The following is a 15,448-nucleotide window of genomic DNA, read 5'->3' as shown; positions in this document are numbered from 1 at the left end:
CATGCAATCTGAGCCAAACGTCAAGAAAAATTACGCGATCGGAGCCGGTCGGCTCCTTTTATTATTTGACACCGAGCGCCTTCGAGCATTCTTAATGACAAAAGCAGTGCACATCCAAAAATAAACCTTGCTACAAATACCAAGTAGGTACTCGATTTTCAACGTGTAAAAAATTTGCTCTTCTCTCCGAGCCGGTCTATCTGAACGGACCCTAATGACGAGTTCTCGGGTTTTTCCGAGTTTTGGTAGGGACGATAGATCGGGGCCCAGCTGTCATTTGCATTCGTTACGACTAGTCAGAAGCCAGAAAGTCTGACAACCAGTTTTACCGAGGGGTAGGGCAAGTAAAGGGATTCGAGTAACTCTGTTGAGGTCAGATAGCCAGTCGCTCCTTGTAAAACACCGGTACTCGCAGCTGCTTCATCATCATCCTCCGAGACTTTTCCCAACCATGTTGGGGTCGGCTTCCAGTCTAACCGGATTCAGCCGAGTACCAGTGCTTTATTTACAAGAAGCGACTGCCTATCTGACCCCCTCAACCCAGTTACGCGGGCAACCCGATACCCCTTGGTTAGATTGGTGTCAGACTTACTGGCTTCTGACTACCCGTAACGACTGTCAACAATGTTCAATGACATACTTAGAAAGTACATACAAACTTAGAAAAATTGCATTGGTACTTGCCTGACCTGGGATCGAACCCGCGCCCTCATACTCGAGTGGTTGGTCCTTACCCACTAGGCCACCTCAACTCCAGCAGAAAGTGTAGAAAGTATGAAATAAATAAGACAAACATAAAGTAACAAAATATGTATATTTCCTATATCTTCTCGAAGACGACGGAAGACACGACGCTGCCCACCTTCCCGCCGAAGCGGAACTGCGGCGTGGGCAGCGCGCGCTTCAGCCGCAGCTTCTCCGAGAAGTGCTTTATTAGCTCCTCCTCCGTCCAGTTACACGACGTTATTATGAATAGACCTGGAAGGAAATTACATTCAAATTGATATCTATACCGTAGTTAAATATTCCAATTAACTAGATTACTTACCAATTAACGTGCCATCCGAAACACAATCATTGGTAAGCATATCTTAGACACCATTGGCTGTGTTTCGGATGGCACGTTAAACTGTAGGTCCCGGCTGTCATTGAACATCCTTGGCAGTCGTTACGGGTAGTCAGAAGCCAGTAAGTCTGACAGCAGTCTAGCCAAGGGTTATTGGGTTGCCTGGGTATTGGGCTGAGGGGGTCAGATTAAGTCAGATAGGGCAGTCGCACCTTGTAAAGCATTGGTAATCAGCGACATCCGGTTAGACTAGACCCCAACATATTTGGGAAAAAGGCTCGGAGGAAGGGGGACTGTAGTTGAGTATTCACTAACCAATAACGTCGAATGTCATTAGAATACGATTGGTCTTATATTAGTAGCAGAATGCCCGATATGGTTAAAACTGCTATTGAGATTCCATTGATATTCAATTAACACATTATGAAATTAGCAGAATTGAGCCCCTGGAAGACAAAAAGGTAAAATCAGCAGCCTTTTTTAGGAATGGGCTCAAGGCGGATAGGTGATTTGTAGACTTAAGGTTCAGGTTTCATCATTACTCCGTGAAATGTCGCAGTCATCCAATTGCAATTGCTATTTGATTTCATGATTAGCGCGTTTATTGAATGACGAAACAAAGACATTTGATTACTCTATGTTATATTATTATAGCGATTGATATCACAAGATCACTCCTCGTCGTGGCAACTACCTTATCGATTGAGTAGTTTAGCCAGTTTCACCGGTAAATCTGTACTAATATAATATTTTGAAAAAAGAAAACAAACTGTTTGTTTGTACCCTAAAGGCTCCGAAACTTCTGAACTGATTTGAAAAATTCTTTCACTGTTGGAAAGTCACACTCTTCCCGAGTAGCATAGGCCGGAACAGGCAGTAAACGGCTTATTATGCAGTAAATAAATAAGTTTATATTCACCATCAGTATCGAGCATATTGTGGACTTGCTGTATATATTTCTGTCGACACGTCTTAGGGTCGTCGGGATTGAGTGCTATAGCGTCGTACGTGCCTTTGTCGTGCACGATGCCGAACTTGCCGAGCTGAGTGACACTGTCTTCTAAAATGTCGAATACCTGAGAAATTACATCAAGAAAATTAAAAAAAAATACATATTGATCCTGACGAATTGAGAACCGACTTCCTAAAAAGGAGGGACTTTTAAAGAAGTCGGTTAAAAGTATAAAGATTTATCTATCCTGTATTAGTTTCGTAATAATCAACCTTTTTATCGTCCCACTGCTGGGCTGCGGCCTCCTCTCACCCAGAGAAGGATTGAGCATCAGTCACCACACTTGCTCAATGCAGGTTGGTGATTTCAGACTATTGTCCAGTTTTCATCAAGATGTATTCCTTCAAGTTAATTTAATCTTCACGATGTCCAATCTATATATATAAAAATGAATTGCTGTTCGTTATATAGTCTCGCTAAAACTCGAGAACGGCTGGGCCGATTGAGCTGATTTTAGTTTTAAAATGTTTGTCGTAGTCCAGGGTAGGTCTAAACGGTGAGCAAATAAGGAAAAAAAAATTGCGAGTAAGATTCCCGGGACGGGAGTGATTAGACAAAAACCAACTTACGGAATGCCGCAGAACCACAAAAGTAAAGTACTAGAACAGCATAATTCACCTTAGTAAAGTATACCAATAACGAATTTTCGATGCAACTGCTCACCATGTACCAGGGTAGCATAACTTATATGAGTAAAGCAATACCAAGTGTAGGTAGACGCTACTGCTCACCATGTACCAGAGCGGCAAAAAATACACCGCGCGCGGGTATATATATATATAAATAAAAATGAATTGTTGTTCGTTAGTCTGATTAATACTCGAGAACGGCTGGGCCGATTGAGCTGATTTTGGTTTTAAAATATTTGTAGAGGTCCAGGGAAGGTTTGAACGATACGAAGTTCGCGGGATCAACTAGTATATATATACAAACTTAGAAAATGTCATGGGCGTAGCCACACTGGGGCAAGCTGGGGCACTTGCCCCACCCTGGGCCCTGGCTCTGAACTATAAGGTGTCTGATCAAACAATGTTTTTTTTTACTAACTCTAACTAACAACATCAACAATCATACTATCCGTAAGTTATTGCACAAAAAAAATTGACGACTTCGAAAAGAGCGCGATCAAAACAAAATGCACGCTCGAGTTCCCGAACGTGCGCGGTGCGCGCGTCATTTGAAAGCGAGCCGTATTCCCTAAAATAATAGGTGCTATGTGGAGTAGCGAGCCGAGCCGTCCATCATCATCATCAGCCTATCGCAGTCCACTGCTGGACATAGGCCTCTCCAAGTGCACGCCACTGAGATCGATTTTCGGCTTCTCGCATCCAGCTCCTGCCAGCCGTCTTGCGCAAGTCATCACTCCACCGTGCCTGAGGACGTCCTACACTACGTTTGCCGAGGCGCGGTCTCCACTCTAGAACTCGTTTACCCCAACGGTTATCGGTTCTTCGGCTAATATGGCCAGCCCACTGCCACTTCAGCTTGCTGATTCGATAGGCTATGTCGATGACCTTGGTTCTCTGACGGATTACCTCATTTCTGATGCGATCCCTCAGAGAAACGCCGAGCATAGCCCTTTCCATAGCCCGCTGAGCGACTTTAAACTTGTGGACCAGCCGTACCGTCAGTGTCCACGTTTCGGCTCCGTAAGTCATGACAGGTAGGACGCACTGATTAAAGACTTTTGTCTTTAGGCACTGTGGGATCGACGATGTTAGGACTCGACGTAGCTTCCCAAATGCAGCCCAACCCAACTGAATTCTCCTATTCACCTCGTCCTCAAAGTTGTTTCTACCTAACTGCAATGTCTGCCCGAGGTATACATATTTCCGAACAACTTCGAGAACGGCGCCGTGTATCGCAATCGGTTCCGGTAGAACATGTTCATTGAACATGACCTTGGTTTTGTCCAAGTTCATCCGTAGGCCGATGCGTAGAGAAGATTCAGCCAGGTCGTTCAGCATCTGTTGTAGGTCCTGCAGCGTTTCCGCCATGATGACGATATCGTCAGCAAATCGCAAGTGAGAGATGTGTTCGCCATTGATGTTAATGCCGCGTCCTTTCCAGTTCAGCGTTTTGAACATATCCTCCATTGCATAAGTGAACAGTTTCGGGGAAATAACATCCCCTTGTCTCACTCCTCGATGCAACGGTATGGGCCTTGTTTGCTGATTCTGTACTTGGACGGACATTGTAGCGGCTTCGTAGAGACATCTCATCACTTGGATGTATCGCCAATCTACTTGACAACGCTGCAGGGACTCCAGAACAGACCAGATTTCAACCGAGTCAAAGGCCTTCTCATAGTCCACAAATGCTAGACACAGGGGCTGATTATACTCTTCGGTCTTCTGTATAATCTGCCGCACTGTGTGGATGTGGTCTATAGTGCCGTATCCGCTCCGAAACCCAGCCTGCTCCGGTGGTTGGAATTCGTCGAGTCTTCGCGCAAGTCGGTTCGTGATCACTCTTGAGAACAGCTTATATACGTGGCTTAGGAGGGAAATGGGTCGATAGTTCTTCAACTGGGTTTTGTCTCCCTTTTTGAAGAACAGGACGACAACACTCCTACTCCACGTCTCTGGAGTTCTCCCTTCAAACAGGACGGCATTAAAAAGCTTCTGGAGCTCCCCCAGTACGGGCTTACCTCCTGCTTTTAAAAGCTCTGTTGTAATGCCATCCTCGCCAGGGGCTTTTCCATTTTTGAGCTGTCTCAGAGCGATCTCGATTTCGCCACTGCTGACTTCTGGCAGGTCTTCGGTGAAATGGCGTGTTAATGTGGCTCTAGAATCCTCATTTCCGGGATCAGGTCGAGATGCATGCGATGCGTATAACCGGCCATAGAAATTTTCCACTTCCGAAAGGACTGCCGGCACCGAAGAAACGACTTCTCCACTTGTTGTGGTCAGCTTCGTCAAGTGGCTTCTTCCAAGAGATTGTACGAACACCTTTGACCCCCGATTCAGCTCAATTGCTCTTTCAATGTCAAGAGTATTGGAGCACCGGAGGTCGCGTCGTACGTGCTTGTTGATCTCTTGGTTTAGAGCCCGCTTAGCTGACGAAGTGACAGGCGGGTTTTCACGTCGTTTCTTCATAAGCCCTAATGTCTCTTCCGAAAGCTTTGATTTCTTGCCCTTACGCTGCATGTTACAGAATCTCGAACCTTCCTCCCTGAGGATCCGAACCACATATTCGTGGTTCTGGTTAACGTCTGTTGTGGTTTCCACGGCGGCAAATCGGTTCTCCAGATTTGACTGGAACGTTTCGGATCCTGTCATGGTTTGGAGCAGTGTTGGTCGGAGCCTGGCCTTCATCAGACGGAAACGTTCGGCCTTGAAGTTGATATTCAGAGAGCCTCGGACAAGTCGGTGATCGCTACCGGTATTAAACCTATTGATCACGGAGACGTCTCTGAATATGTGTTCTTGTTCGTCATGATGAAGTCAATCTCATTTTTAGTCATAGTGTCGGGGCTTTGCCACGTCCACTTCCTTTGGGGCTGCTTTTTGAAAAAGGAGTTCATCAAAAAGAGCCCCTCGCGTTCAAGGAAGTTGACGAGCATTTGCCCCCTATGATTCCTGCTTCCAAATCCATGGGATCCTACTGCCGATTCGCCGCAAATCTGTACTCCCACTTTAGCGTTAAAGTCCCCCATGACAACGGTGTAATGGGTCTTTGTAGTGAAGTGGAGGGCCCTTGATATATCATCAAATATATCCTCCACTTCATCGTCTGAATGTGTCGAGGTCGGTGCGTACACTTGCACTACCTTGAGGCTATACCTGTCGGTGAGCTTTATGATAAGGTACGCTACCCTGTTCGACACACTAGACACCTCCACAACGTTATCAGCTAGGGACTTATTAACCAGAAACCCAACGCCACCTTGGGATTGTTGGTCTCCCTCTCGGAAGTACATTAGGTGACCTGATTCGAGGGTTATGGTGTCCTCCCCCTCTCTTCGAACTTCACATAACCCTAATATGTGCCACCTAATCTTCCCAAGTTCCACCTCGAGTTGCGCCAGATGCGAGTCAAGCCGTAGCGTGCGGCCGTTGTACGTCGCAAGAGTCAGTTGTGTTTGGTGGCCTCCCGTAACCCGGAGATTCTTCGCACCCCCTGTCCCACCGTAACCACGGTCGCCACCGTGACCGGGAATAGCGGGACTGCCGGGAACTAGGGGCCGTGGCTTTTTTGTTCTGCACATTAGAGGAATATAGCCTACTGCTATCACGCTGGCCAGACGGGTTGATAGAGGGTTTTTTTCCGAGTTTTCCTTCTCTCGCACTGGTGTTCGGTGCAATTTTCTCCATCTAATCCAAAAAATAATGCATTGAAGGAGATGGAACTGGTAGATGTGATCAAAATTTCGGAAATGTTTTATCCAAGTGTAAAAACCGCGCTCGCTATTTTGCTTGTCCAGCCATGTACGACCTGTACAATAGAACGATCGTTTAGCACAGTGGTTCTTAACAGTTGGTCCGCGGACCACTGGTGGTCCCTAGAGGCATTCCAAGTGGTCCGCGAAGCTTAGCTGCGCGACGTTGCTATACGTTATCTAACTTTATTTTTATCGACTTATCTATGGAAGCAAGGGGGTTTTCGTATGGACGTATATCGCGTGTCGTACCTAGTCCCCCCATTCATGAAAATGTATATTTGGACGACATTTTACGTAGTTTTTGGTTTTGGGTCTTAAAAAATAATTAAAATATCGCGCTCGCTTCGCTCGCGTATTCAGAAACTGTATGCCCTTATTTTTGCATTCGTCAACAAACAAAAAGTTAAGTACGTTTGGGCTAAATTTCACGTAATATTTGGTTTAAGTCCGATAAAAATTTCGCGCTCGCTTCGCTCGCGTGTTTGGAAGCTACATAGGCAAGTTTTTCTTTCTTTGCATTTGCTTATCTAAACAACTGCTGACATGCGTTTAGCTTTGAGTAGTACTGTAACAAAAATTCAGAAATTAGTAAAGAGAATGCTGTCACAAAAATCTCATTAAATTAAAATCTGTAGCAGTTTTTTGCTAAATAATAAAAAAATGAGTGCTAATTATAAAGTATGCTTGTATTCTTTATCAAAGTACTCTCAATTTAGGTAAACCGATGAGGTGGTCCCCGGCAAGACAAACTTTTGGTAAATCTAACATGACTAAAAGGTTAAGAACCACTGGTTTAGCACATTACAGCGGGTCAAAACGTGGCTTCGCTCAACCATGAGCGAAAATCGTTTAAGCGGCCTGTGTAGGTATGCTAAGTGTGCACAGAACAAGGGTCTCAGAATCGAAAAATATTTTTTTAGAAGAAGTGCTTGACAGGTTCTGCCAGAACCCACGCCGTCTTCTCTTGAAGTAATATTACTCATACATAGGTATACTTAGATAAAACTTTAATTTATACCTATTTAATATATACCTAAAATCTGTCCTGTGTGTGTGATTGTTTATTTTCTGTACCTGAAAATATAAACCTCTCAAATTAAGAGATTAACAAGTTTGAGATTAACGGCTTAAGATACAAAAAATCGGAGGGCCCCCGCCCTCCCCCGGGGGATAGGTTGACTGCTGCCCCACCCTGAGCCCAAAGCTGGCTACGCCCATGGAAAATGTGCTTGTGTGTACTACTCTAACCTTGGGCTGAACCCAAACACTCATACTTGAGAGGTTTATGATTTACCCATTAGGCCACCACGACTTCTACCTCTGTTTGTATGCATTCTAGCAAACACAGTGGAATGTAGGTACTAAGGATATTGTCAATTTGTAAAAATTGTCGTGGTAATTAACAATAGTATTTTATTTGCTCAATAATTACCTTATACTGTATATGAGGGAACTCAGTCTGTGTCACCTTCTCTGCGAGGGTGATGGCTTCGGGGCAGTAGTCCACGCCCAGCAGGTTTGTGAAGCCCTCGCGTGCCAGCTCTGACAGTGTGTAGCCATTACCACAACCTGGAATAATGTAGGGTTTATTTTTATAAACAGAGATACATATTTTTATGATGAGTATTCTTTCTAATATCCCCTTTGATGCAGCTAAGTAAAATTATCAGCACGAATCTTGAGCGCTGATCTTCACCTGCTGAGAAGTGATTTATTAGCAAAGAACCAATCCCGAGTGACGGCTATGACGCGATGCGCTGCGGGCCAATCACCGCTTTAGCCCGCCCCCGTGCCTCACTTCATACCAAAACAGGGTCCCAATAAATTACTTCTGCGCAGGTGAAGGCCAGTGCTCAGGATTCATGCCGATGATTATACCAGGGTTTTACATAGAGGGTTTGCCGATCAGACCTTGAGACTAAAATTGTCTGAAATGAACCCAGTAAATTTGTCAGCTACCTCAATAACTTTTGTCAAACTTTCTTCATCTGTTTAAGTGTGAAGAAGTAAGAAATACACAAACTTATAACATTTATGTATACTATCAATTCTTATATTCTATTCTTATGTTCTATGCAAGATTTTTTTTGGCTTGTTTAAAGCCCAATTTATTTATAACTATACGAAAATGTCACTCAACTGATACATTTCAGTTTTGGCTTCACTACAATCACTTGATTGCTGATCTATCTAGCTAGGTACTATTCTTATTAACCTAGTCTCACCTAAATCTATAACAGGTGTATCCCTCTCAACCCCACAGTTGCAGATCCAATTAATTACTCTATCGGCGCTGTCCTCCCCAAACCAAACGTCCCCCGTGTCTCCGTGCTCCTCGAAGTTGCGAATCTCCTTGATGTATGCCCGCTGCCAGTAGTCTTGTGTGCCCAGTTCTGAGGGGTCCAGCTCGGCATCTGACATTGTTACTGAAAATTATATTTAAACCTTGTGTTGTGAAAAAAGTTTTAAGTATAGTAAGATTTACAATTAGCATGTATCTATATATCAATAAGAATTTTTTTTACACAATATCTCATCGTTTGCTTAGTCTTTTCTCAACTATGTTGGGGTTGGCTTCCAGTCTAAACTGATGCAACTGAGTACCAGTGTTTTACAAAGAGCGAATGCCTGTCTAGACCTCCTCAACACAGTTATCCTGGTAATTGAAGGCTGCCTGTCCAGAAACTGAGAAATATTAACCAATAGGATTGCACAAAATCTCCGCTCCTCAATCCTATTGGTTAATATTTCTCAGTTTCTCCACTCCGCAGCCTAGCTCCGCTCCGGTGGACAGGCATCCTAATACCCCTAGGTAAGACTTTAAACTACTACCCCCAGTACACAAATAAACTACTGCATAAAATAATACTCATATTAATTGGGTATCTATTATTAGTGTACTTGCATTACCTTTTAGCCGCATTTTACTTTTAAAACGCATTTTCAAATAAAAAGTCGGGTCAGTGAGTCATCTTAGGGGTCGTATCGAGATTGTTTACCTACCTTTACCTTAAGTGCCTACTTAAATGGAGTATGTAATATAATAGACCTTTAATTTCATTCAGTATTTGACTTAACGAAATGTAAGAGCTGTTTTACGTGATAAAATATAAACAAACTTATCGGAATAACTTTCGTTTTAATATTGTTGTTTTGAGGTTACATCGATAAAAACAAACCGTTGATGTACTGTTTGTCCACAAAACACACGGACTTGATACACAGTACGAAATTTAATATCAGGATATTTACTAACTGTGAACCTTACCTTTTATGATTATATACAAAGTTTTATTAAGATAGAAATCGTGTTTTTATTTTGATAACCTCCATCAGTTGTTTTGACGTTAGTAGTGTTGTCTGTCATTAAACTGAGGTTGTAGTTGATTTATCTTAGTCGATTAAATAATTTTCACTTGGTAATTTTGCCCAGATTATTAAATTAAAAACTACTTCCTGTTTCGTAATCACTTATTACTAATAAATATATATATGTGTAAATAAATGGTTTTTCTTTCTAATAAGTTTGCGCTGAAACTTACGATTGGTACAAGATGTATTCGGTTTATTGCTGTAAAAACCACAATCCTATTGTCAGAAAATTAAAACAATTTTTACCCAGGACAAATTCTTTATTATACATTATTAAGAAAGACTAACAAACCAAGAAAAACTAAATAAATATATATTTACATGGCATTAAAACGTTCTAGAGCGATTAAAAATCAAAACTAAACTTATTTTTCATTTAGGAATGTTGTACTACGGTGGTAAAATATATAATTATTGTCAAATTAACTAGGCTAGCTTCTTCTTCCTTGCATCACAGGCTAGCAGCTTTAATACAAGTTTACTAATTGAACCGATTTTTGGCATATTATTCGACCTAACTAAAGTAGATTATATTAATCAGGAAAAGTACATAATATAAGCTATTGAAGAGAGATCACATCATAGCCTCGATGTGACGTAGTCCGGCTGAAAACAAAAGCAGATTGTAAATACATATTAATCTTATTTTTCAATTTTTTTTAAGACACATCTTTCTCTGTTAAAAGTTTCAGACTTGGAGCTATTAAATAATTATAAAATTCAACTGCATCATCTCGCGGCATGTGCAGTGAAGACATTATTTTTGGCGAGAACTATAACCATCACTGTTTTCGTTAACATTTGCAGTTTTAAAGTTTATATGACGTCTTATTATATCTATCAGTTGACATAATGGTTGACATTAGCCCCATGCAAGTAACGTCAAATTCCTAATCTATCTATACTTATAATAAATCTGTAGAGAGGTCAATTCTGTACATTGAATATATTTCCAAAATAACTATTAGGTGGTGATTAGTGATCGATACTGATGCCAAAAATGCAATCAGTAAAATTTTTGTCTGTCTGTCTGTCTGTCTGTCTGTCTGTCTGTATGTTCGTTATGGAAACAAAAACTACTGGACGGATTTTAATGAAACTTGGCACAAATATTCTTCATACTCCTGGGCAGGTTATAGGATACTCTCCATCACGCTACGATCAATAGGAGCAGAGCAGTGAAGGTAAATGTTGGGAAAACGGGAGAAGTTACTCCATTTTTTAAGCTTCCGTCGCGTGTGCAGCCTTAATGGTTACAGCTACACAGAAACCATGTACGACGGAAATATTCTTCATAAAATTATGTAAAAAATATCCCATGGCAGCATATGTCTATCTTTTATGGTTGACTCACAATAACACGTAAAACTCTCGGTAGCTTAGCAGTTCGGAGCTTTCTGATTATATTTGTCTACTATTTCGTTTATAACACTCTCACTCACACTAATTAAACATAGTGAACAGTATTATCTATTAATTAAAAAAAGAATGACTTAAATCGGTAAAGAAACACCAAAGTTATACATGAAAAACGGTAATAAGCCATCGCGCGTGAATACTGAATCACGCACGCTATAAGGATCATTTTTGTGCAACGGTCGCCGCGCTCGACGCGACTCGCGGCGCGGTGCAGTGGCTGCGCGAGCTTCATACAATATTTGGCTGTTGGTGCGATTGATGCGAATAGACGTTCAGAGCGTTCAACCTTATTGCGCGACTTTTAGGTTTTAAATAATTTATTTTTAACTTTCTTTTGTTGTTATTTTATAAAATAGGTTGGTATCTATTAGTTATTTTTGTGTTTAAATATTCGTTCAAATTACAAATTATTAATAGTTTACATTTTATTACTTAAAGAAGCAGTAAGTACGCATAGATTTAGATAATTGGAGGGGCTGGTGTTTATTATTTCTTCCTCTCTTTGCACAAAGTCCGACTCTAACGCGGACGAAGTCGCTGGCAGAAGCTAGTGTAAAAATAAAAAGCAAAACAAGACTGACAGAATATTGGGAATGGCCGTTAGAAAAGTGCATAATTACATATACTACGCGCGGCGAATCATGATCCCTATGACATTTCAACTGACAGTTGTAATGATCATCATTCGCCGCGCGTAGTAATAAGTGTCCTAATGCTGCCACTAAATATTAATTTCAATGATAAAAATTGCTTTTTATGTATACTTACAGAAACAAACCAGTATGAATCCTTTCTAAATATGAGTCGCGATATAAAGCCCATGTCAGACGCCGGCGCGATGGTGTGCAAGTGTAGATGTCTCACACTACGGAATGGAGGCCAGTGGTAGCCCAGCCGAGAGTCTTCTAGCGGTAAATTGTTCTTCGCTAACTGTTCGTGAGCTATTGACAGCATTTTATCAACTGAAATCAGAATAAACTCAAATTCAATTTTTTTTTATCAAACTTGGCTACAAAACAGTACTTTTTGAACTTCGAGAAATTTACAAAAGACAGCACCTAAATCCCCACCCTTCACCACTTCATGTGTTTTGCTGGGAAGAAGAAGCGGCGCAATAACCTCCCCAGCAACAAAAAAAATGCATAGATATTAAACCCGCAGCTACTCTCTCTATTGATAAAATTGTCAATAAAATGAACAAACTTTTATTTATTTGTGCTTTCCAAATGTCAATATGTTTTGATGGACTGCACCTATGGTGTTGCCAATTTTTGAACTAAGATTTAACCCATCATTTATGGTAAACAGTACCTAATGATCAAATAAAGTGTTTTCTATGAGTGCGTTCGATTTCCTATATTATCAGTCTATGTCTGATTATCCGAATTTCGATTATCAGACCCGCTCTTGGTCCCAATTTCTATTGTACGTAATGTTATACAACAATTTAATAAAAATATTACAAACATCGGGGACTTCAAAATTTCAGAGTACGCCACTCTATTATCATATTATCAGACGATGAACGATAACACTTTTAATCACCTTAGACCACAGTTTTAATGAGAAATTACGATTTAACGACTTACCGAGATCTTTATCTTCAGACGTTAAGCACTTAACGTCTTCTACATGCCTTTTAGGTATCACAAGTAGATGTAATTTGCTCGCAGGTTTTATATCGGGAAAAACACAGACATCTTCGTCTTCATATATAATTTCTGTGGGTTCTAGCTTGTTAGCTATGTTACAGAATATACAAGCTGACCTTTGAACCGCGGGTAACGTAGTCATTTTAAAAAGAAAATTCTATGTAAACGTAAATCTATATAGTTCGTGTTTTCGTTTCCTAATGTCAAATGTCCATAGTGTATTCGATTTAGGTGTTGTCAGCTTGACGTTTGTCGCTATTTGCACTTGAATGTGGAGAGTTTATTCTGGTTTGGGCGTGGAATGTCAATAAAGGAATTGGCTTTTTGAACGATAACACTAACAAGCATTATATTTAACAGCGCTTTCTAATTTAGAGTGGTGAGCAGTGGAGGTTTTTACAAACCTTTTTTTAGTAAATTCGTCAACGACAACTTTTCATTAATGAACTGCTTTCTTTTACACTAAGGACTTAAAATAATGCATCGATTTTAATTTCCAACGAGGATACACTGAAATAACCAGAGTTACCTATTTCTCATGAGACTTGAGAGGAACTCTTAGACAGTTTTTACTAACAACATTATTAAAAAAAAACCAGAAGTGTTAAAGTTAAAGTTGTGTTGTTTTTATTACAAATTGACTGAAATTAACAATAATTCAGTATAACCCAGAATAATTCGAAAATGTAAACAACAATATTAAACTTAACAGTTCAACACAGAACAAAAATATAACGAAAACCACCGTTAATTCTCCAACACAAAATCAACACGATTAGAGAAATTAAGATAAGCAAAAGGAACAGTCTTACAATATTATTATCATCGCCAACCACCTTTCGGAGCGCAACTGAGCGCTCGCTTTTTATAGGAAGTGGTGGGGATTGAAACTACCCACACAGTTTGGCTAATAATATGATGTCCTCCTAGCCGATTATCGGCTACGGCGGCTGTAAGGAGATTAGCCAACTACGCAGGACATATTACCTATAGTGCACGAGCATTTGCGCAGACACAGGTGCACTCACTATTCCTTAACTCTCATAGCCCGACGGGACGGTAATCCGACACGACCGGAGAGAGATCTGGGCCCCGATTCTCCTAAGTTAATAATGTCAAAATCGAATAGAAATCGAATCGCAATATGATCGTAATAGCAGGGGCCCGATTCTCCTAAGTTAATAATGTCAAAATCGAGGAGAAATCGAATCGCAATATGATCGCAATAGCAGTTTTAACCATATCGGGCATTCTGCTACTAATAAAAGACCAATCGTATTCGATTGACATTTGATTGGTGTGCGATTGGTCTGCTATTTTGGTGATTTTGGTCCATACGGTAGTTTGCTGTACAATCATTTTGCAATCGTAAATCATTTGCAGACAAAATGATTCATTATTGAATGACAGAAAAAGATAAAAACGTTTATTTCAAACAAAAAATAGCGGAATGCCACATACGCTTCAATCGTAATCGAGTCGGGATCGGATCTCAGTCGAATCGAGTCGAACGTGAATCGTATGACGCTTAAGCAAAATTAGGAGAATCGGGGCCCAGTTTTAACCATATCGGACATTCTGCTACTAATAAAAGACCAATCGTATTCGATTGACATTTGATTGGTGTGCGATTGGTCTGCTATTTTGATGATTTTGGTCTATACGGTAGTTTGTTGTACAATCATTTTGCAATCGTAAATCATTTGCAGACAAAATGATTCATTATTGAATGACAGAAAAGGATAAAAACGTTTATTTCAAAGAAAAAAATAGGGGAATGCCACATACGCTTCAATCGTAATCGAGTCGAACGTCAATCGAAAGGCGCTTAAGTAAAATTAGGAGAATCGGGCCCCAGGCGCAGGACCGAAATTTACGTGCTCTCCGATGCACGGGTGTATCAATCACCAGCTTCCAGGCTCCGGGCTGCTTTGTGAAAGTCTTCTAAAGCCCACAAAGCGATTTCGGCCCGACTCGGGAATCGAACCCGAGACCTCGTGCTCAGCAGCCGCACTTGCGACAGCTAGACGAACGAGGCAGTTAAATAATATAATTATATAATTAGTATTCGAATAATGTCAAATTGGTGCAAATGCCGTTCCGATTTTGCCATCGTGAAGTAAATCAACCCGCCTGAGCGAGGCGTTAAATGACTCAGAGAGGAAAAGTTACTCGACTAGCTGGTCTGAGCCTTCACTAGACTTAGGTACATTTACCTATGAAAACAGTGTATAAAAGTTGTAAAATTCCATAACAAAACACTACAACTGACGTAAAAACAAACAATAATAATTCATTTATTGAGTAATTTGCAACTGCCAAAGTAAACTGTGTCGTTGTTTAATTAATATAGATCATTAATTATGCTTTGACAATACAAACCCCAATAATTTATTACCTAGCAGCAGTAAATATGTATGTTCCAACGTAGAGACTAGAGTTACAGTGGGAAGGAAACATTATTTTTAAGCGCAACTTGTACCTAATTACGAAAAAATCTGTCCTTATTCACATTTATGATAGGCGCCCGCCAACATCACCAC

The 15,448-nt window shown here is 40.8% G+C and overlaps 2 protein-coding genes across 2 annotated transcripts; both read right to left on the bottom strand.

Annotated features, from left to right (window-relative positions):
• Positions 1 to 795: 795 nt before the first annotated feature.
• On the bottom strand, positions 796 to 9,867 carry LOC124644625 (EEF1A lysine methyltransferase 2). Its single transcript, XM_047184116.1, has 5 exons — positions 9,731 to 9,867; positions 8,688 to 8,888; positions 7,895 to 8,031; positions 1,986 to 2,142; positions 796 to 978 (listed from the first exon to the last, which is right to left on the bottom strand). The coding sequence occupies exons 2-5, from the start codon at positions 8,881 to 8,883 to the stop codon at positions 821 to 823; spliced, it is 648 nt and encodes a 215-aa protein (XP_047040072.1). The 5' UTR covers positions 8,884 to 8,888; positions 9,731 to 9,867; the 3' UTR covers positions 796 to 820.
• Positions 9,868 to 10,073: 206 nt separating this feature from the next.
• On the bottom strand, positions 10,074 to 13,134 carry LOC124644626 (adenosine 5'-monophosphoramidase HINT3-like). The gene is made up of 3 exons (XM_047184117.1): positions 12,843 to 13,134; positions 12,022 to 12,215; positions 10,074 to 10,440 (listed from the first exon to the last, which is right to left on the bottom strand). Exons 1-3 carry the CDS (start codon positions 13,045 to 13,047, stop codon positions 10,414 to 10,416), a joined length of 426 nt encoding a protein of 141 aa, XP_047040073.1. The 5' UTR covers positions 13,048 to 13,134; the 3' UTR covers positions 10,074 to 10,413.
• Between the last annotated feature and the right edge of the window lie 2,314 nt (positions 13,135 to 15,448).

The sequence above is a fragment of the Helicoverpa zea genome, chromosome 30, assembly GCF_022581195.2.
Source record: "Helicoverpa zea isolate HzStark_Cry1AcR chromosome 30, ilHelZeax1.1, whole genome shotgun sequence".
Taxonomy (NCBI): Eukaryota; Metazoa; Arthropoda; class Insecta; order Lepidoptera; family Noctuidae; genus Helicoverpa; species Helicoverpa zea.
The sequence above is the reverse complement of the archived record's forward strand: the minus strand, read 5'-3'. Positions and strand labels throughout refer to the sequence as shown.